Source organism: Sminthopsis crassicaudata, chromosome 4 (assembly GCF_048593235.1).
Source record: "Sminthopsis crassicaudata isolate SCR6 chromosome 4, ASM4859323v1, whole genome shotgun sequence".
Classification (NCBI taxonomy): Eukaryota; Metazoa; Chordata; class Mammalia; order Dasyuromorphia; family Dasyuridae; genus Sminthopsis; species Sminthopsis crassicaudata.
In genome coordinates, this window is record NC_133620.1 from 457005212 (window position 1) to 457025458 (window position 20247).

A 20247-nucleotide genomic window follows, 5' to 3' on the forward strand; every position below is an offset into this window, starting at 1 on the left:
ACCTTTCTGGGTCTCAGTTTCCTTATCTGTAAAGGAGGGTGATAGGGTAGATGATAGGCCTTAGTCCATTGGTCCTCAAACTTTTTAAATAGGGGCCAGCTCACAGTCCGTCAGACTGTGGGAGGCCGGACTATAGTAAAAACAAAAAGCTCACACGCTGTCTCCGCCTCTCAGCCCATTTGCCATAACCCGGTGGCCGCATAAACGTCCTCAGTGGCCGCATCTGGTCCGCGGGCCGTAGTTTGAGAACCCCTGCCTTATTATTCCCAATTCCTAGGTTGAAGAAAACCAAGGCAGAACCCAAGATCACACAGGTAGTAAGTGATGGAGTAGCATTCTGTCCTTTAACTAGTAACCCCCGGGCCGCTCCCTGGACCTGGTTTTTTCATTGGTAAAATGAAAGGTTTGGAAAACATTGAATAAGGCCTTTCTCCATTCTGGGGCTATGAACCTCTTAAGATTTTTGTATCTTTTATGGGGTAGGACTGGGAGCCATTAAAGAAAGTGTTTTTCAGGTCTTCAGACCTCAGTTTCTTCCCTCTGTAATTTTGGTGAAGTGACCTCCGTGCTTCCTTCCAGGTCAAGAGCCTATGAAGAACTGCACCCCCGTTTTTTTATTTATTTTTTTCTCCTTTCTTTTATTTTTAATACACATTGCTTTAAGAATCATGTTGGGAGAGAGAAAATCAGAGCAAAAGGGAAAACCCATGGGAGAGATTAAAAACAAAACAAAAAAAAGAAGATAGTGTGTGTTGATTTACATTCAGTCTCCTTAGTTCTTTTTCTAGATGCAGACAAGCTTTTCTGTTGAAAGTCTACTAGGATTGCTGAACTATTGAGAAGAACCAAGTTGATCATCGAACATTCTTGCTGTTCTATGTACAATGTATTCCTGGTTCTGCTTGGTTCACTCAGCGTCAGTTCATGGAAATCTTTCCAGGCCTGTCTGAAATCATCCTGTTAGTCATTTTTTAAGAGAACAATAATATTCCATTACCTTCATATACCACAGATTATTCAGCCATTCCCCAATTTTCCAGTTTTTGCCACCACCAAAAGAGCTGCTACAAACATTTTTGCACATGTGGATCCTTTCCCCCCTTTTTTATGATCTCTTTGGGATACAAGTGCAGTAGAGAAAGACACTGCTGGATCAAAGTGTGTGCTCAGTTGGATAGCCCTTTGGGTAAAGTTCCAAATTGCTCTCCAGAATGGTGGGATCATTTCACAACTCCACTAACAACGCATTAGTGTCCCAGTTTTCCCACATCCTCTCCAACATTTATCATCTTTTCCTATCATCTGAGTCAATCTGAGAGGTTTTAAGATGGTCCCTTAGAGTTGTTTCAATTTGCATTTCTCTAATTAATAGTGATTTAGAGCATTTTTTTATGTGACTATAGATGGCTTTAATTTTCTCATCTGAAATTTGTCTTTCACTTTTTTGGGGGTTTCACATTCTCTATTCATCTTTCTTTCCCTCTCATTTTTTCCAGGAACAATTTCATCCACCAAGCGGACAGGGATTCCGGCTCCTCGAGAACTTGCGGCACCCATCTCGAGAGAGAGGACGGCCCTTCGAGCTCCCGCCAGTACCAAGAAACCAATCCCCAGTCCGATATCTTCCTGTGCCCCCACTCCTACCAAGCACTTAAGAGGCACCAATAAATCCAAGCAGGATAATGAAGCCGGGGACAAAGGCATTGCTGGAATCCCAGGTCCGGGAGCTCCTGGCAGAAGCCAAGACGAAAGATTTCGAAATCAGCAGGCTCCGGAGCGAACTCAAGAAATTCAAAGACAAAGGTTCCCCCAGTGCATCGGAGGGACCCGACACCTGTGACCAGAACGGCGATGGGTTGTCACCCGCCCCCTGGGGACCTGGATCCCTTGATAAGAACTCTTCAGGAGAAGAACAGAAATTTCCAAAAAGAGCTGATAGATCTCGGGGAAGAGAACCGGGCTCTCAAAGAAAAACTGGCCTGTATGGAGCACTCCCCCAGCTCAGAGGCGGCCACCAGCAATGATGGGGACAGCAGCCTGCCCACACCCCCACCACTCAGGAGTCGAGCTTCGGAAGCCCCACAAGAAACCAGCTATCGGGGGAGATGGAGGACTACAAGCAGACTCTGAGCGGGAATGCCCTCCGAACCTCGGGCTCCTCCAGCAGCGACGTGACCAAAGCTTCTCTGTCCCCCGACGCTTCTGATTTCGAGCACATAGCGGAGGCCCCTTCTCAGGCCCTTGTCGTCGGGCAGCAACCCCTTCAAGAGCCCCCGGTGCTCCACGGGGGGTAGCTCCCCCCAACAACATCAGCGAGCTGTCGGTGGCTTCCCTCACGGAGAAAATCCAGAAGATGGAGGAGAACCACCACACAGCACCACGGAGGAGCTCCAGGCCACGCTGCAGGAGCTGTTCCGACCAGCAGCAGATGGTCCAAGAGCTGACGGCCCGAGAACGAGAAGCTGGCGGACGAAAAGACCCTCCTGGAGACGTCCTTCCACCAGCACAGGGAGCGCGCCGAGCAGCTGAGCCAGGAGAACGAGAAGCTGATGAGTCTCCCTGCAGGAGCGGGGCGCAGGAGGAGGAGGCCGGCGGCCAGGACGACAAGGTCCTGGAGCTGGAGCAGAAAGTGCACCGAGATCCTGGAGAACGCCCAGTTCGAGAGAGGGAGAAGCTCCTCAACATCCAGCAGCAGCTCACCTGCAGCTTGCGGAAGATCGAGGAGGAGAACCAGGGGGCAGCCGAGGTGATCAAGCACCTCAAGGAGGAGAACTCGCAGCTGAGCGGCCTTCTGGAGCGGGAGCGGCACAACAGCAGCGCCGCCGCCAAGGCCCTGGACGACTGCCGGGTCAGCCTGGAGGGGGCTCAAGATCGAGAACGCCTCTCTGAAGGCCCAGCTGGAGAGCGAGAAGCAGAAGGCGGTGGAGCTGGGGCGCCACGGGCCACGCGCGGGGACACGTCCGAGGTGCAGGACAAGCTCAAGGTGGCGCGGGCCCGAGAAGGACCAGCTGGAGCTGTCCTGCATGGAGCTCAAGCAGGAGCTGCTCAAGGCCAACAGCGAGATCCAGCACATCCAGGGCATGCTGGCCAAGGTAAGGGGCGCTTCCGCCCCGCCCTGTGCATCTCCTGGGCTTATCCCGCACCTGCCGGATCCTCCTCTGGTGATACAGGGGGCTTCAGAGTGATCTCTGCCTCGGGGGTGCTGGGATGGGAGGCGAGGGCCGCATTCAGAGGTGGGGGGGGGAATCCAGAGAAGGATACTTACCAATTAGCCCCCCCGACTACAAATATAAAAAAACAAAAATATATTTCCTGCTGTTTGAGGGAAGAGGCTGAGCAGAGTCAGGGCAGAGGGACTTCTCTGTGCCCCCCTCTGTACTCCAGTGTGAGCCAGGGCAAGTTACACCTCCAAGCTGGGCTGCGGGTTCCTGCTCCGCAAATTCAGAGCATCAGGCTGGCTGACCTCTGAGGTCTGTGACCTCCATCTGTAAAATAAAATCTCCTCAATCACTTAGTCACTCTCTCTGTCTGTCTCTTTCTGTCTTTGTCTCTCTCTCTCTCTCCCCTTCGTCTTTGTCTCTGTTTGTCTGTGTCTCTGTCTCTAGGTCTCTGTCTCTGTGTCTGTGTCTCTCTGTCTCTGTCTCTCTGTTTCCCTGTCTCTTGTCTCTCTCTGTCTATCCCTTTGCCCTCCCTCTCCCTTGTCTTTGTGTGTCTTTGTCTATCTCTGTTTCTCTCTCTTCTCTATCTGCCAATCTCTGCCTCTGTCTCTCTTGTCTTTATATCTCTATATCTCTTTCTCTCTCTCTCTCCTCTCCTCCGTCTCTCCCCTCTGTTTGTCTTTCTCCTCTTTTTCTCTGTCTCTTTGTGTCTCTCTCCTTCTCCCTCCCTCCTTTCTTACCTCTCCCCCTCTTCCTCCTCTCTCATTCTCTTCCCCTTTCTTTCCCCCCCCTTATTCTCTCTCTCATACCCTCACCCTCTCCCTCTCTACTGGTTCTTTCTCACCATGTGGCCATCCTTAAGGAACCAAGGGGCCACTTCATAACCTCCGCAGGTTCCCCTCCATTGGCTTGAGTCACTTCAGTCCTTCTAGGGCACGTGTGTTACTTATATCTTTTCATCCTTCTTAGCTTCCTGATGACCCGGTGGGTTTCTGCACAATAGCTGGTTATATGTGTCCTTTTCATTATTTGCTACTCTTTATAAATAGCTACTTAAGTATCCCCTGAACTCCCTCCCCCATTTGAATTCAGCAATCATTTATTAAATACTTTCTGCATTGTGGGAACTGAGTAAGAAACTGGGAATACAAAGACAAAAATGAATAGTTCCTGCCCTCGAGGAGCTTACGCTCTATCCCTTCGGTTCACCAAAAAATCCAAAATAGCAATCAGTAAACATTTATTGAACACCTAAGAGGCATCAGGCACTGTGCTAAACACAAAATAGAGGCAAAAGGGACAGCTCCTGCCTTCAAGGAGTTTATAGTCTATAGGAAACAAAGTCATACATGGGAAATTAAAAGACATACAGAATACATAATCAAATTCAAAATATAGACAATGTTTTAGGGTGAGAGAAGTGCCAAGGGTTGGAGAGGGTAGCAAGAGGGATCTGTTTCAGCCTTGTGTGGGATTGAATTTGTAGAACTCCAAGAGACAGAGGTGCAGAAGAGAGTATTCCTTAGACAGGGGGCACAGCCTGGGCAAAGACCTGGAAATGAGAGATGAAATTTCATGGTTCAAGAATAGCAAGTCTGTGAATTTGACTCGAAAACTGAATGCCTAAGATATATAGAAAAGTGAAATTAGGCTGTAAAAGACAAGCCAAAGCCCCAGTGCAAAGGATTTTTAAATGTCAAGAAGGGTTTATATTTTATCTATAATATCTCCATTGAAATTCATGATAAAGCAGTTGAGGACAGGACACATTTCTTTCTCTGAGTCTGGCGCTCCCCGAGCATCTAGGATCTTCATGTTCTTGCTACTCCTGGGTCCTGGCATTCACCCCTACATTTTAAAATGCTGTTAGCTTTTTTTTATTTTTTTAAACAGAGGCAGTTAAATTACTGACCTGAAAATCTTTAAATGAAGAATAAATAGATTCAGGTTGAGTCACAAGTTAATATTCAAACGAGGGAACTTAATTCTATTCTAAATCATGAACCTGACACACCATTGTTTGGCAAAGTGTGTTATTATTGTAGTGTCAAAAATGAAAGAATGCCAGACAGAAAAATAAACGTAGTCATGTGGTGTTTTCAGTCACTGAAGGGGCTGTTGCCTCAGTGAGCAGAGCTCCGACCCTATAGTCTGCAAGGTCCTTGGCCAAATCCAGCCTAGAGAAGTCACTTCATCCCTGCCTCAGTTTCCTTGTTTGTACAGTGAAGAAGTCTAAAGTCCTTTCTAGGTCTTAAGACTTTGATCCCATGATCCAACGGAGGTGGAGACAGTTTAGGATTGTGGGTTGAGTGCTAGGCTTAAGGAGCCTCCAACAGATCTAGTCACTTAATTGTATGATGCTGGGCAAGCCGCCTAAAGCTTTTCTCCTTCAGAGGGCCTGACTTCAAATGTCAACTCAGACACTAGTTCTGTGACCCTGGGAAAGTCAGTTAAAAAGAAAATTAAATGGAAACAAATTTTTAAAAACCCTTTATTTGCCTCAATTTCCTCATTTTTAAAATGGGGATAATAGTATTTCCCTCCCAGAGCTGTTATTAGGATAAAATGAGAGGGGTGTGTGTGTGTGTGTGTGTGTGTGTGTGTGTGTGTGTGTGTGTGTGTGATGCTTATTAGAACAGAGTAAATGCTTTGTAAATGTTAACTGTTATTATTGTTATTTTTTTATTATTGCCAAAAAAAGAAAGAGTGTCTGTAGCCAAAAAAAAATTGTCATTCAAATAGTATTTTTGAAAGCAAAAAATCCTGTATCAAACACTATACAATTTTACCATCCTGTTTATATATATAAATCTGGCACCAGAAGTGAGTGACTGAAATGTTGATCTCCAAGTGAGTTTGTCTCTTTTTCCTTCTTTCTTTCTTTCTTTCTTTCTTTTTCTTTCTTTCTTTCTTTCTTTCTTTCTTTCTTTCTTACTATCTTTCCTTTGTTTCTTCCTTTCACATACTTTTCAAAGCCTCTGAAAGCCTGCAGAATCCACTCCTGCTATGACTTAACAGTGATTGCCTCAACTAGGACCTAAATGCTTAAACTTATATAAATAGTACCTATCATTATTAGACAAGATCTCATTTGATTCTCACAATGGCTTCAAAAGGTAGATGCTCTTATTATCTCCATTTCAAAGATCATGAAACTGAAGTTCAGAGAGATGGGATCTGGCAGGATTTGAACTCTGATCTTCCTGACCCCACTGCATCCTCTAGTCCTTCGTTTTCTCCATTGGTTCTTTCAGTTGTGTCTTATTCTTCATGACCCTATTTGGGGTTTGCCATTTCCTTCTCCAGCTCATTTTACAGAGGAGGAAACTGAGGGCCCAGGAGTTAAGCTATTTGACCAAAGTTATTTGGATCATGAACAAAGGTGGAACCAAAGAACTAAACCAGAGATTGATGGTTTCCCAAGTCTCATTAGAGCCCAGCCCCCTTCCTTCCCTGACTGCATCCAGCAGAGAAGCTTGGGGTTCCTACCTCCTTCTCCCCCGACCTGGAGAACAGCAACAGACACAGACTGAGTGAGAGAAGGAGATCCGGGGGAAAAAGTCCTGTGATGCTTTGTTTTGAGACCCTCCCAGCACTGGAGAGCTAGCACATGGGCTTCATCTCAGGAAAGAGTGGGTTCTGTTTTAGAATCGGGCAGCAGATGAAAACGTGCTCGTAGTCTCTTTGTTCAGTGACTGGGTTATTTGTAGGGGGGTAGGTGACAAAGGACAGGATTTGGAATGGTCGTGGAGGGGTTTCTCCTGATTTTCATGACATTGGATCTGAATTTGGGTGTGATGGTACCTTCCTTTTCTTGCAAAACAAATATTGCAGGCCCATGGCCATGGCTGGATTTTCTTCCGGTGGCAGTGAATGAATGATGATGATGGCTCAGATTGCCAAGGAGTTTTAAGGCTTGGAAAGCCCCGTATGTAATTCTACACAAGGCCTTCCCTGCTAGAGAAGGAGGGGAGGGCTCTTAACTGAAGCCTGGGAACCTGTTTGTTCTTTCAGACTATTTTTATAACTAATTCAGTATAATTAGTTTGCTGTGTAGTTCAGTGGATTGTATTTCATGGGTTGAAAAACATGGCTCTGCAGAAGGGTCCCTGGGTCCCCCAGATTAGTTCCAGATACAGAGAGGGGTCAGAAACCTTTCCTTAATGGGACTGGGTTTAAACAGAATTCCCAGTTGAGAAAACACCCTTCACCAAACAGGTTGCTATCTCCTCTGTATCTTAGGGAGTTTCCTAAATCACTGAGAGAGGATTTGAACCCCCTCAACTTTGACCTTTCACTCTTTCATTCTCTGGAAAGAATGCTAGATGTGGAGAAAGGAAAGAAGAAAACTCGCACTTATGAAGCCCCTACTATGTGCCAGGCACCGGGCTAAGCACATAAAAAATGTCTCATTTGAGCCTCTCAGCAGATCAGGGAAGTAAATGCTATTTTGATTCCCATTTTACAGATGGGAAATTAAGGCAGAAGTTTAAGTGGGTGTGACCAGGGTCACATAGCTAGTCAGTATCTAGGGCAGTATTGAACTCAGCTCTACCCTGATTCCCTCAGGTCCATCAGATGGTTGCCCAGCTATTTAGACCATACGTCACAGTATAATTGGCTTCCTTTGAGTCCTGCGTATTTTATTTTGGAGATTTGGAAGCAGGGGTTCCCGGGCTTCATCGGAGTGGTTGCCAAAGGGGCCCAGCACACAGGAAGGATGAAGAGCCTCTTCCTTCCATGCTCGACCGAGCCCAGCATCGAGCTTTAGAGAAGGCGCCGGCCTGGCCAGCGAGCCTGCTCCCCAGGAGCATCATCCCTCAGGCCGGGCTGCCGCTGGGGGAGGGACCCGGGGAGGAGTGATGGAACAGGGCCTCCAGGCCAGGAGATTTAGGGAAACCAGATGGGCTTGCTGTGGAAGTAGGTGGCTGGAGCTCTGAGAAGGGAGGCCCCAGAGTGCCTTAAAACCCGCTGGCAGGGAAGCTTCGGAGGCTGCAGATGACAGATGAAGCCTGTCCCCCAACTCGTCCTGCAGGGGCTTCTTGGAGCTCCTTCCCCTGGCCGGCCTCAGCAGGACCATATTTTCTGCTGACATCTAGTACATTCACACTCTCCTCTACCCGAGAGGAAAGAGAGCATTGAGTCTGGCCCAAGTCCCATTCTCACATTGAGAAACAGACAGACAGACAGACAGACAGAGACAGAAAGAGAGAGACAGAAACACAGAGAGAGAGAGACATACACAGAGAGACAGAGACAGGGAAGGAAGGAGAGAGACAAAGACAGAAACAGAGACAGAAGGAGGGAGGGAAAGAGACAGGCAGAGACAGAGACAGAGAAGAGACAAACACACACACACACACACACACACACACACACACACACACACACACACACACAGAAAATATATTGATAAAGACTGAGAGGGCAGGCAGCCTTTCATCCCTGCAGTCCCCCAGCTCTGCCCAAGAGGGAGGGGAGGGTCCTTTCTCTTTTTCTTCGGGGCCACGCTCAGTCATCATGATTTAGCAACTTGGATGGATTCTCCATTAATCTTCCTTCTCCATTTGCTGCGGTCTTGAGCTTATTATTATTATATGCACCAGTTCATAAAAAGCTTCTCCTACTTTTCCGCGTTCTTCTGAGAGAGCAGTGATATTCCCCATATTCCCGTGACTTTGTTGGGCCATGTCAGGATGATGATAAATGACAAATAATAACCAATAAAATGGCAGCAAATGACCTTAATCTGAATGCTTTGATCAAGCACATTAAGCAGATAGTTTCTCCATCTGCCCAACAGCCCATAGAACATGAGAGGAATAGCTCCATAGTGACAGGGCTCCAACAAAATGAGGAGAATGAGATAATGACAATGAAAGCAGCTCATATTTACACCGCACAAGATCCCTCTGACATGAGGCAGTGGAAATGTTATTATTCCCAATTGACTGGGAAACTGAGGCACAGAGATGGGGTAGCTTTGGATAGAAAGGCTACAAGGTAGAGTGTAAAGAGCACTGATTGTGAAGTCAAGGACCTGTGTTCAAATCCCATCCTGATGCTTCCTGCTGTATGATCTTGGGGAAGTCACAGACCGCTCCAGGGCCTCCTCTATAAATGCAGATAATCACTGACTAAACACCAGGGATCTCTCCCGCTCTGGTCTCTGATTCTGTGGATTGTGGAGTAGCAAGGACAGAGTTCAAACCCAGTCTCCTCCAAAGTCCATTGGCCCTATGGGGCTGTGGGCAGGCTCCTTAATCTAGGCTTATCAGACCCCTGTTAAATCATATATTTAAATAGTTAAAATAGTTGCGGAACTACCCACGGCTAATGAGCCTCGGAGGCCCGGATTCAAACTGAAATGCATTTTCCATTTCTCCTCTTCCAATGCTCTTTCCCCATTTGTTCTATGAAGTAACCTCCGTGGAATCCTGCAGAAGCTGTGGCCCTTAATGGCTCCCTCCAATCTCCCCCTGAATCTGTAGCCGGAGGGCTCACTCGGAAGGGTCCAGAAGCCAGCAGGCTCTTTCGGAAGAGTAGGGCTGCTCGGCGTCTGGAGGTTTTGTACGCTATTACTCATTAGCCATTGCTTCATACCTTGACCTCTAGCATTTTCCACAAACTCCAGCTAAGCAGATGGGCTTTTTTCATTTTCATCTAATTATTACCTTTGATTGCTAAAGGAATGTCAGTAGCTTCCCATGAGCAGCATGGCCCTGAGGGCTGGGGGAGAGATCTGGGGGAAACTCGCTCACTGGAGGAAACAGATTTTTCACCCATCCTGGGAATTCTGCAAACTCCTCGTTACTAATTGCAATATTTGATAAGTCTTTCTCTTTGAAGAGATAAGGAACTGAGCATAGAATGATGGATATTTTCCCTTGATATGCCTAATGTTCCTGGGAACTTGAGCACTTTCATTTTCCCTGTGCCTCAGTTTCCTCATTTCTAAGATTATGTTTGGGGGGAGGACCTGGATTCCCACCGTCTCTGCTGCTTGTTAACCCTACGTATGAGCATGGGTGAGTCCCTGGTACTTCTCTCAGCCTCAGTTTCCCCCTCCATCTAAAACGGTCTAAAAGTCTGACTACAGAGCCTCTGAGAACTTTTCCAGCTCAAGATCTTGAGTGTCACGTGTCAATAAGAGTTACTCCGGGGCAGCTAGGGGGCGCAGTGGAGAGAGCACCAGCCCTGAATTCAGGAGGACCCGAGTTCAAATCTGGTCTCAGACACTTAAACTTCCTAGCTGTGTGACCCTGGGCAAGTCACTTAACCCCAGCCTCGGGGGGAAAAAAAAAGAAAAAAAGAAGAGTTACTCCAACAGATCCCCTCTGCCCCCTTCATTTTTTATTCCTTGTTCCATACGAGGGAGAGATTTCGGAGAGGATTTGTAAATAAAGGTAGCGTAAAAAAAAAAAAAATATATATATATATATATATATATATATATATATATATATATGTATAGTGTGTGTGTGTCTGTGTGTATATATAAAACATAATATAAAATAATATATAATTATATAATACATATATGTACATTTATACACATGTAATACATTTTATGGTATAATTATATAATACATATATGCTACATAATATACATATATAATATATATAATAAATGGCTTTAAAGTGATGGTTAAATTGAATTTAGAGACAGGAAGGATCTGACTATCAGGCATAGAGCTAGAAGAAATTATAGTTTTTCCCCTCTTACTTAATAGAAGAGGAAATTGAGGCAGTGAAGATCTAAAATTTTCCCTCAATATTGCCCTGACTTGGGCAAATTGCTTTATAATTGCCTTGTAAAAAAAAGCTCCCACCCCCAAAAGATTCTTAATCCAGTGGGATCTTTGAAAGTTCCAAAGAGATTCTCTAGTTAATCTGCGGTTTACAAAGCCTTTCTTCTCCCCATCTCTCCCAGCTCCCATCTCTATGTCAGCTCTCCATTCATTTACCTACAGGACACAGCAGACTAAGTGGCCGGCTTGGCCCATGCAATCCAATTTCAGAAAATATGAATTTTAAAAATAGAGCCGCACCTTCTGTGGTTGGCAGTCTGGCCCATCTGGAAGCCATCCAGGAAGCAGGAAGTGAGTGAGAACGAGACCTCAAAAGAGCCCTTCATCACATACTCGCTCCTGGGAGAGCTCCTACCATCCCTCTTTCAGAGCCAGTTTACTCTTAGTTTACACACAAGCTTAGCAATTTCCTAGAGAAACAGAAAGCTTACAGGATTTGGAGGTCAAAGACCTGGGTCAGATTTCTCAGTGTACCATCAGCAATTTACCCACCCCCTCCCACCCTGACATTTACTTATCTTTTGAATAAGAGCTTGTGTAAATATAGAAAGATCACTGGACACAAAGTCAGGGGCCATGTGTTTAAATTCTGACTCCTTTTACTATCTTTCTATTTTAAAATCTCATTTATCTTTATTCTGGAATTTAAACACCAACCAAAAGGAGCATTCCTATTTATAAAGTAGAAGGGAAAAAGAAGATTGGACACAAAATTATGATTCCATGATGCAATTTGTTTTTCCTTTTCAGTCTGTCATAAGGCTGTGTGCCTCAGTTTCTTCATCTGTCAAATGAGGCAACTAAGCGGCACAAGGAGTAGATAGAGCATCAGACCTAGAGCTGGGAACATCGGAGTTCAGATCCTGCCTCAGAACTGAGCAAGTCACTTAGCCGCTCTCTGCCTCAATTTCCCTTTCTGCAAAAATGGAGATGAACTGAGATTGACCTTTATAAAGCCCTTTGTAAACCTATAGAAATGTAGCCATTATAATTAAATGCTGGCCGTAATAGGAATCCCTTCCAACTCTCCATTTAATCTTAATCTTAACATTTAATCCTATAAAGACGGGGTGATCATCTCTTTTTTAAGCCTTCTCTAACTATGGTTAGTCTCCACAAAGTAGGAGCCATTATGAGCCCCATTTTACTGTAGAGTAAACTGAGGCTGGGAGAGATTAAGTGACTTGCCCTGGTTCACAAGCTCGTAAGGACCTGATGGGGGCTCGGCCCTTCCTGCCTCCGAAGCCTTAGCCAAGCCCTGTCCAGTGGGGAGGTCCTGGGGGGTGCTGTGGTCACTGGAACACCGGTGTTTGGGGGGGAGGACCTGGGTTCTCACCGCCCCTGCTGCTTGCTAATCCTACGTGTGAGCATGGGTGAGTCACTGGTACTTCTCTCAGCCTCAGTTTCCCCCTCCATCTAAAATGGTCTAAAAGTCCCTTTCTCTCTCAATGCTGCCATCTTAGGCCCTTTGGAGCCCTCTAGTGGACGACTCAACATCCAGGCGCCAATCTTTAGGGCAGTCACTGGTCAGCCTGGCCACCCCAAGGAACAGAACAGCACCAAGTGCTGCTCCCTGTGGATTATGGGTAGCTAGTGTTCAAGGCTACTCTCTTGTGCATTAAGTCCCTACTGTGTGTAAAAGGGCTTTGCAGATCTGAAAGCATTATAGAAATATGTACTATTATGTGTCAGAGATATTATTTATTATTATGTGATTGCAAATACACATGGAAGCATCTCTTGCTCTCAAGGAGATGACAGTGTTTTGGAGAAAAGAACACAAACACAAGTTCATGTAAAAGCAAGGTAAGTAGGAAGGTATTGAGATCATTAAGAAAGGCCTCATGGTGGTTGAGCTACTTTTTAAAGGAAAGCAGAGATGAGGGGCGAGGGCATTCTAGGCATCAGGGACAGCCTGGGCAAAGGCACTGAGGCAAGAGACAGGAGGGACAAGTAAGTCGGTGTGTCTGGAATATTATTATTATTATTATAACTTTTTATTGACCTGTGCCTGGGTAATTTTTTACATTATCCCCTGCACTCACTTCTGTTCCAACGTTTCCCTTCCCTCCATCCCCTCCCCTAGATGGCAGGCAGTCCCATACATGTTAAATATGTTACAGAATATCCTAGATACAATATATGTGTGCAGAACCATAGAGCTCTCTCGTTGCGGTGGTTCTGGATTTTTAAGATGCATGGAGAAGGAGTGTACAATAAGGGCATTCTAGGCATCAGGGACAGCTTGAGCAAAGGCACTGAGGCAAGAGACAGGAGGGACAAGTAAAGCCGGTGTGTCTGGATTTTTAAGATGCATGGAGGGAGGAGTTTACAAAAAGCCTGGAATGAAGGAGATGAAAGTAATTTGAAAGTCTCTCCTTGGAATACCTTCCTTGATAAGAAAGCCCGCCCCTTCGAAAGTCAAGAATATCGCTTTCTTGTTGGTATTTCAGGGTGTCTGAGACCTTTTTGCCTTTGGGATTAACGGGTTTCTCCATTTTCTTTCAGGTGGAGAAGGAATGTGGTTACCTAAAAGAGGTATGTGACCGGCAGGCAGAGCAGCTGAGTCGGACCAGCTTGCAGCTGCAAGAGAAAGCCTCAGAGAGTGACGCTGAGATCAAGGACATGAAGGAGACCATCTTCGAGCTGGAAGATCAGGTGGAGCAGCACCGAGCGGTGAAACTGCACAATAACCAGCTGATTAGTGAACTTGAAAGTAAGTGACACAGAGTCCCCACTGCATGAGGAAGAGCAGGCAGGCGCCTACACAAAAACTATTAGCAACAGGAGAGCGTGGACAAGAAGAAAGCAGCTTGGAATTCTGTTACTTTGCAAAGTCCTGTTATTATCTCTTTGTAAGAATTATTCATAGCGAAAACGACAACGCTACCCATCACTGTCATTTTCATCGTGCTTTGGAGTTTGTACCTGCCCTTCCCTCCCCTCTTGAGGTTAGGCTGTCATCGGATAAGCATTTATTAAGTGCTTATTCCATGCCTAGCCCCTGGGGATACAAAGAAAAGCAAAAGGGGGGGAAACAATCTGCAGACGATTCTGCACACATAAGATACAGAAAGAAAAATGGAACCTCAGAGCTGGTCATTTTATTAAGCACACTTCATGTCTTTGCTAGGCAGAGGCTATGCAAAAATGGTTCTTGCCCTCGAGGAGCTTACATTCTCATGGCAGAGAAAACTTGTAAGTCTAAGACTTATCTGGGCATCAGATTTCTAATCTGTAAATGGTCCAATGACCAGTGAGATTTGTTCTAGCTCTAAATCTAGGCTCCTATATATGTATATATAATGTAGTATGACCATGACCTTCAAGTTTACCTCTCCAGGCAGTATTGGTTTTCTTCGCTGTAAAATGGAAGGGTTCACTTCCAACTTCTTTCTGTGATCTTATGCACCTAATCTTATGGCCGAGTGATAGTAGCCACAGATACCATTTGGATACTGAGGAGAACAGGCAGTGGTACCATCCCCCCCAAATCTCAGCCATCCAAGGGAGCGTATGAGCTGGTCATTTACTTAGGAAAATACATAAGAACGACTACTGCCAAGGAAAACTCTTTAAATTATATTAAATGTTATATAGGTTTGAAAAGCACTTTACAAGTATCTCATTTGACCCTTTTAACAATCCTGAGACTCCGATGAGTTATGCAAGGTCACACAGCTAGTAAGTGTCCTGAGCTTGGATTTGAACTCAAGCTCTTGCTCAAGTGAGACACTTGGTCCGGATTGCCATATAAAATAGGTCTTATCTTTGTAGTGAAAAAAACTCATGCTCATTATCTTTGAAGACTTTCCAGGTTGGTCCGGATTGCCATATAAAATAGGTCTTATCTTTGTAGTGAAAAAAAAACTCATGCTCATGCAAAGAAGTTCATTAATTTTGATTAGTTATGTCCTTAATCAGACCCATGGTTTCCTGAGTCTATTAATTTTGCTTCTTATCTTTGTGGTGAAAAAAACTCCTACAAAGAAATGTTGATTAATTTTCATTAAGTCCTCTTTATTAAAAAAAATCAGACCCAGGGTTTCCAAATTTACTAAAAATCTATTAATTTTGATTCTTCCCACTATTAAATATTTTCCTCTTAATTTCACCACCTGCAAAATTGGATTAATACCTCTCTTCATTCAGGTATTGCCCTTTCCTCATCAATAAAATTAGCATAAGACTTGAGAGGATTCCCATGTTTCTGGTTGCTTTGAAAACTGACCCATGGTTATCATGATGTCAGCATTAATGGCATCCGTTAATGGTCTGATCCAGTGGTGTCAAAATATAGAAATGCATCCTTGCAGGCCTCGTGTTGACTCAGAAAACCATATGTTGACCTTATTTTTGTTCTATTGTTTTTGTGCTTATTTTTTAAAGCATTTCCCAATTCCATTTGAATCTGGTTTGAGCATGCATTGGGGAGTACTGTGGGTTGGATGTCTCCAGGGTCATGAAGCAGGACTGCTCCCATTGCTAACTTGAGAATGCTAGAGGACATCCAGAAGCTGGGGTTCAAGTTCACTTCCAGACAATATTGCTCTGTGTCCAGTGAGACTGAAAGAAGAATGAGAATCACCTTGTAACTAGCACACATCCAGAACACTGATGGGCGATGCAGAGCTGAGGCTGTTGTCCCCTAATTCTGGATGGCCGACTGCAGCTAGAAAGCTGTATCAGGAAAGCTGATCTGGTTTTGTGGAGCTGAACAGACAGGACACGGACATCAGTAGGACATCAGATCCCAGAGAGCATCGAAGCAGTGGTGGATTGGACCGAGAGCTCCAAATGGGAGGTCATTGAAATAATTATTGTGATGCTACTGCTTCGATGTATAATATTACAATAATTATCATCCTCCTTATTGTTGTTGTAGCTAACATTTCTACAGCATTTTAAGGTTTACAAGCCATTTTACAAACATTATTTCATTTGATCTTCACAACAGCCCTGGGAGTAGCTGAGGCAAGCGTCCATGTCCACGTAGCCAGTTAGGAGTTGGAAACCCAATTTGAACTTGTCTTCCTGAGCCCAGATCTCATCTACTGGGGCATTTGTCTGCAACAAAATTAATTGACTTTTATGTTATCTTTAGTAACATAGGAGCCTAGACCCAGAACTGCAAGGGGACTTTTGTCATTTTGTGTCCTCCTGAGCAAATGGAGCATCAGGGGGTGGCTAAGTGGCTTCCCTAGAATTCCCTAGAGTAGGACTCTCTCCACTAACCCGTGCTGCTGGGGCCCTGAATAGCTTCAAATAATTATAGCATCTCATATTTGAAAGGGGCCTCTGAGGATCTCTAGAAGCAGGAATGGAGGCATCTTCCAGTCTGTTGAAAAAACAGCTTCCACCAAAGATAGTCACTGCCCCTAGATGGAATTAACTGAACTAGGGACAATTGACAGGGACCATTGAGGACAAGGGATCTGAAGGTTATGACCAGGCCAGTCCCCGGGCATGGTGCCTGCTCCCCAAGGGTATGGCAGTCAGCTGTGATTCTCTCAAGTAGTCATCCACCTTCTGGACTTGGTCTATTCCGATTATGCCCAAGGGTCCTTGAGGCCTGCATCATTCCCAAATGAGGACAGCTCAGTGATTCAGGTCAAGGCTGTGGATTTTATAGGGAGGGGCTGCTCCTGCTCTGTTCCCCATTTCTGATGTCACACCCAGGGGCTGCTGGAGATGGGCTAGCAAGACCCCTACTCTCCTAATTCCAACCTGAATGATTTCCAGGAGAAGTAGGGATGCTAAAGAAGGGATGTGTTTAGAACAGAAGCAGCTTGTGACAACTGAGGCTTCCAAGTCAAAAATGAAAGGAGGGAGATGTTAAAAAATTGTCCGTGGGCCCAGAGCCTCTCTACAGCCACAAGATCAGTTAAACTCCTCCCCACAGCCACAAGGTTAATTAAACTAACCTTGTTTGTTAAGTTTATGATTAAACTTAATTGTAGAATAGGGAGTGGGCCTGTGATTGTAGGGAGCTCTCTCTCCCAAGGTAGATTGGCGCCTTCTCTGAAACCGGTCTTACAGAGTGACCTGGAGCATTGAGAAGTTCAGTCATTTGCCTTGGGTCACAGAGCAAGGAGGATCCGTCAGATTTGGCTCTACCTTGGCCACGATTGCCTCTCTGTGGTGAGATGGCTGGAAATCGAGCAATCTCCAAAGCATGAGTTCCCATCATTCAAACCCTTCACGTTCCTTGGGGAGGCTCAAGTTCCTCACCCTCTCTTTAATTAACTGCATAGGTATAGAAGAGGATTAGAAAAACCATTTTGAGGGATGAGTCTACTACTCTGAGGGGGAAAGAACGTCCCTCCTCATCTCCCCACTGCTCTAAATCCCCTCAGGACTTAGAGATGCTTGCTACATTCCTCCCCAGAGCTTCCCCTACAAGTCCATTGCTGTATTCTGCCCAATTTCTAACCCTAAATGCACTTCTCCATCCCTAGGTATAGCCCTTCACTCTGGAGAGGCCCAGGAGGCAGGACTGTGGTCTGCCCCTCTGTCAGGGGAAGGATGTTGGAGCAGTCCCCTCATCCTGGGGGCTGCAGCAGTTGTAGCTAACATCCCTTCTCTGTAGGTTACTCACCCAGGACTGAGTCTGAATCCCTAGGAGCCATCAGGGCCGTCCGTCCCCTGCAGACGCAGAAAGCAAACAGCCGGTAGTCCACAGGCGGTCATGCACCTGGCAGTCCTTATCAATAATTCTAAGCTTCTTCCAGCTTAGGGAGCCTGCTGAAATAATAGCGTCCCCCTCAGTACAGGGAGCCAAGATCAGAACTAAGTGGTGCCATAGAGCACAGTGCAGCCCCTGGCCCCTCACATCCCTGCCTGCCTCAGTTTCCTCCCCTGTAAAATTAGCCGGAGAAGGAAATCGCCAATCTCTCCACTATCTTTGCTTAGAAAATCCGAAATACAGTCACAGAGTTAAACCAGAGAGGAAAGGAACCTTGTAAATCAGCAAGTTCAATTCAATGAATAGAGCAGCCAGACAAAAACTTATTTAATCTTGAAATGGGTGTTTTCCATTGTAAATTAAGTGGAGAGCTGGTTTGGTAACTCATTGCTTTCAAGTAGAAGGTAGTTAGTTTGTTGTTTAAATCCTTGTTCATACACACACTCCTCCACTCCTTCAAATAAGCTTGCCACCAGTAATCACCTTTATGCAGCAGTTAATTAGGAGTCTGAAGTCAAAAGAGTCATCTTCCTGAATTCAAATCTGGCCTCAGACACTTACTTGCTGTGTGAGCCTGTCTGCCTCAGTTTCCTGATCTGTAAATGGCAAACTGCCCCAGTATTTTTTTTTCTTCCTTTTCCTGAGGCAATTGAGGTTCAGTGACTTGCCCAGGATCACACAGCCAGGAAGTCTTAAGTGTCTGAGGCCAGATTTGAACTCAGGTCCTCCTGACTTCAGAGTCAGTGCTCTATCCACTGCAGCTGCCCCCTGCTGCAGTATTCCCACCAAGACCTTCCCAGATGGGGTCATAGAGTCCCTAAAAAGACTCAACAATACTAATTTCTTAAAACTCTCTCAGATAAAAAGCAGGCTTTACTTACCTTTACTCCTAGCAAGTCCTGGCTACTACCTTCTTTTGTTCTAGGAGCAGCAAGGTGGTGCAGTGGTTAGAGTACTTGGGCTGCAGTCAAGAAACCCGAGTTCGAATGTGGCCTTTAACATTCACTAGCTTTGTGATGGTGTTTGTCTCAGTTTCCTCTTCTGTTAAATGGGCATAATGATAGTACCTGCCTCCCAAGACTATTGTGCAGAGCTAATAATTGTAAAGTGCCTAGCACAGAGTGGACACTATAAGTATCAGCTATTATTGTTTCTGGGTGTAATTTTCCACCCTCCCAATCTCTGTAGACAAAGAACTCCTCCCCTACCCCCATAGTAGTGACACACTTGTACCAAACAATCACAATATTTATGGGTAAGGGAGAGATTGAGAGAGTCTGGAGATCAGAGAGGACCACTGATTTCACCTTCGAAGAGGAGGCCAGGAAATTAAAGCCCCAAATGACAAAACTCATCTACTCTGTAGTCATTCACACTTTAGCTATCAGGGCTGCAGGGTCTCCCTATATCTTAACCTTGGAATCTTGCTGAGGCTTCCCTTGTATGATGGGGAACCAGAGGCTGCAAGCCAGAGTCTCAAGGTGCACCTGCATGGAAGCGCTCTTCCCTGGGCATCCGAGTCCGGTGTCCCCTAAGGAGTGAGCTCTCTCTGGGAGCTTGGACCCCATTTTTTTTGCCACAGTTACAAAGGGAGGCACAGAACATAAGCTGAAAAAGAAAACACAAAGGGGAAGTCAAAGGAGAGTGGAAGAACTGTTGGACTGGAGGCCCCACAGCCACCACCCGGCTCATGTCAGAGCATCGAAGCAGAACGGCAGACAGAGTGCACCTAGCTTCGGGAAGACCTGAAATCAAATCAGCCGCAGATACTTACTAGTTGTGTGATCCTGTGCAAGTCTCAACTCCTCAACCTCAGTTTCCCCATCTGTAAAAGGACAAATTTTTTTTGAGCTCATTTTGATCCAAGCTCTAAAGCTGTAGTTCTGTGCTTCAGTGATGTGAAGAAGAAATAGGCCATTATTATGTGGGGTTTTGTTTTGTTGTGTTTTGTTTTTTTAACATAAGAAAAGACATTTTGCCTAATCTGATGTATCTTGGAGCCAAGGAAAGTGCACACGAAGCTAACCAAGGGCTGGGATGGCCAGGACACACCGAGGATCCTGGGGCTGCTGGGCCCGCCGGGCCTCGGGAGTGGCAGCAGGAAGCATAGTGCTGGGGGACTTGGCGGCCCCGCGTCCTCCAGGCTCCTGCCTCCTCCCGTGGCGAGGAGACCTGGGTGGCTCAGTGATGTGGGAGGAAGGGAGCTTCCGGGGCACCGGGGCTTCTCGGAATGGATGTCTGATTGTTTTCCCATCTCTGATGTCACAAGAAGGGAGATGCTGGCGATTGGCTACCGAGCACCCCATTCTATAAGTGGGGAATAGAAGGATCCAGCAGGGAAGGTCTAGAAAAGATCTAGAGGACGTGATTCCATGGGTGTTGAAGGAGCGGCCTAGCTTTATGAATGGGCAACTTACTTCAAGGCAGCTATATGCAAAGAGCAAACATTTGTTAAGCACTTACTATATACTAGGTATCATGCTAGAGACCAAAGGTACAAAGATAAAAAAGATAGAGCCCCTTCCCTCAAGAAGCTTACTTTCTACAGAGAGAAACCATGTTTCTACGTAAAGTGTCTCTAAAATGACATTTT

At 45.6% G+C, this 20247-nt stretch overlaps 1 protein-coding gene and 1 long non-coding RNA gene across 2 annotated transcripts in view; one reads left to right on the forward strand and one right to left on the reverse strand.

Annotated features, from left to right (window-relative positions):
* Positions 1-20247, forward strand: part of SPECC1 (sperm antigen with calponin homology and coiled-coil domains 1) — a 342057-nt gene that overhangs the window by 200365 nt on the left and 121445 nt on the right. Inside the window, 16 exon segments of the mRNA XM_074263920.1 lie at positions 1497-1696; positions 1698-1862; positions 1864-2043; positions 2046-2234; positions 2236-2298; positions 2300-2368; positions 2371-2412; positions 2414-2449; positions 2451-2558; positions 2561-2626; positions 2628-2660; positions 2663-2860; positions 2862-2951; positions 2954-2995; positions 2997-3092; positions 13478-13685. Coding sequence (XP_074120021.1) covers positions 1497-1696; positions 1698-1862; positions 1864-2043; positions 2046-2234; positions 2236-2298; positions 2300-2368; positions 2371-2412; positions 2414-2449; positions 2451-2558; positions 2561-2626; positions 2628-2660; positions 2663-2860; positions 2862-2951; positions 2954-2995; positions 2997-3092; positions 13478-13685 — 1785 coding nt within the window.
* On the reverse strand, positions 14972-19857 carry LOC141540196 (uncharacterized). Its single transcript, XR_012481478.1, has 6 exons — positions 19634-19857; positions 19429-19479; positions 19142-19262; positions 17568-17713; positions 16894-17215; positions 14972-16036 (listed from the first exon to the last, which is right to left on the reverse strand). It is a non-coding gene; the product is annotated as an uncharacterized LOC141540196 (long non-coding RNA).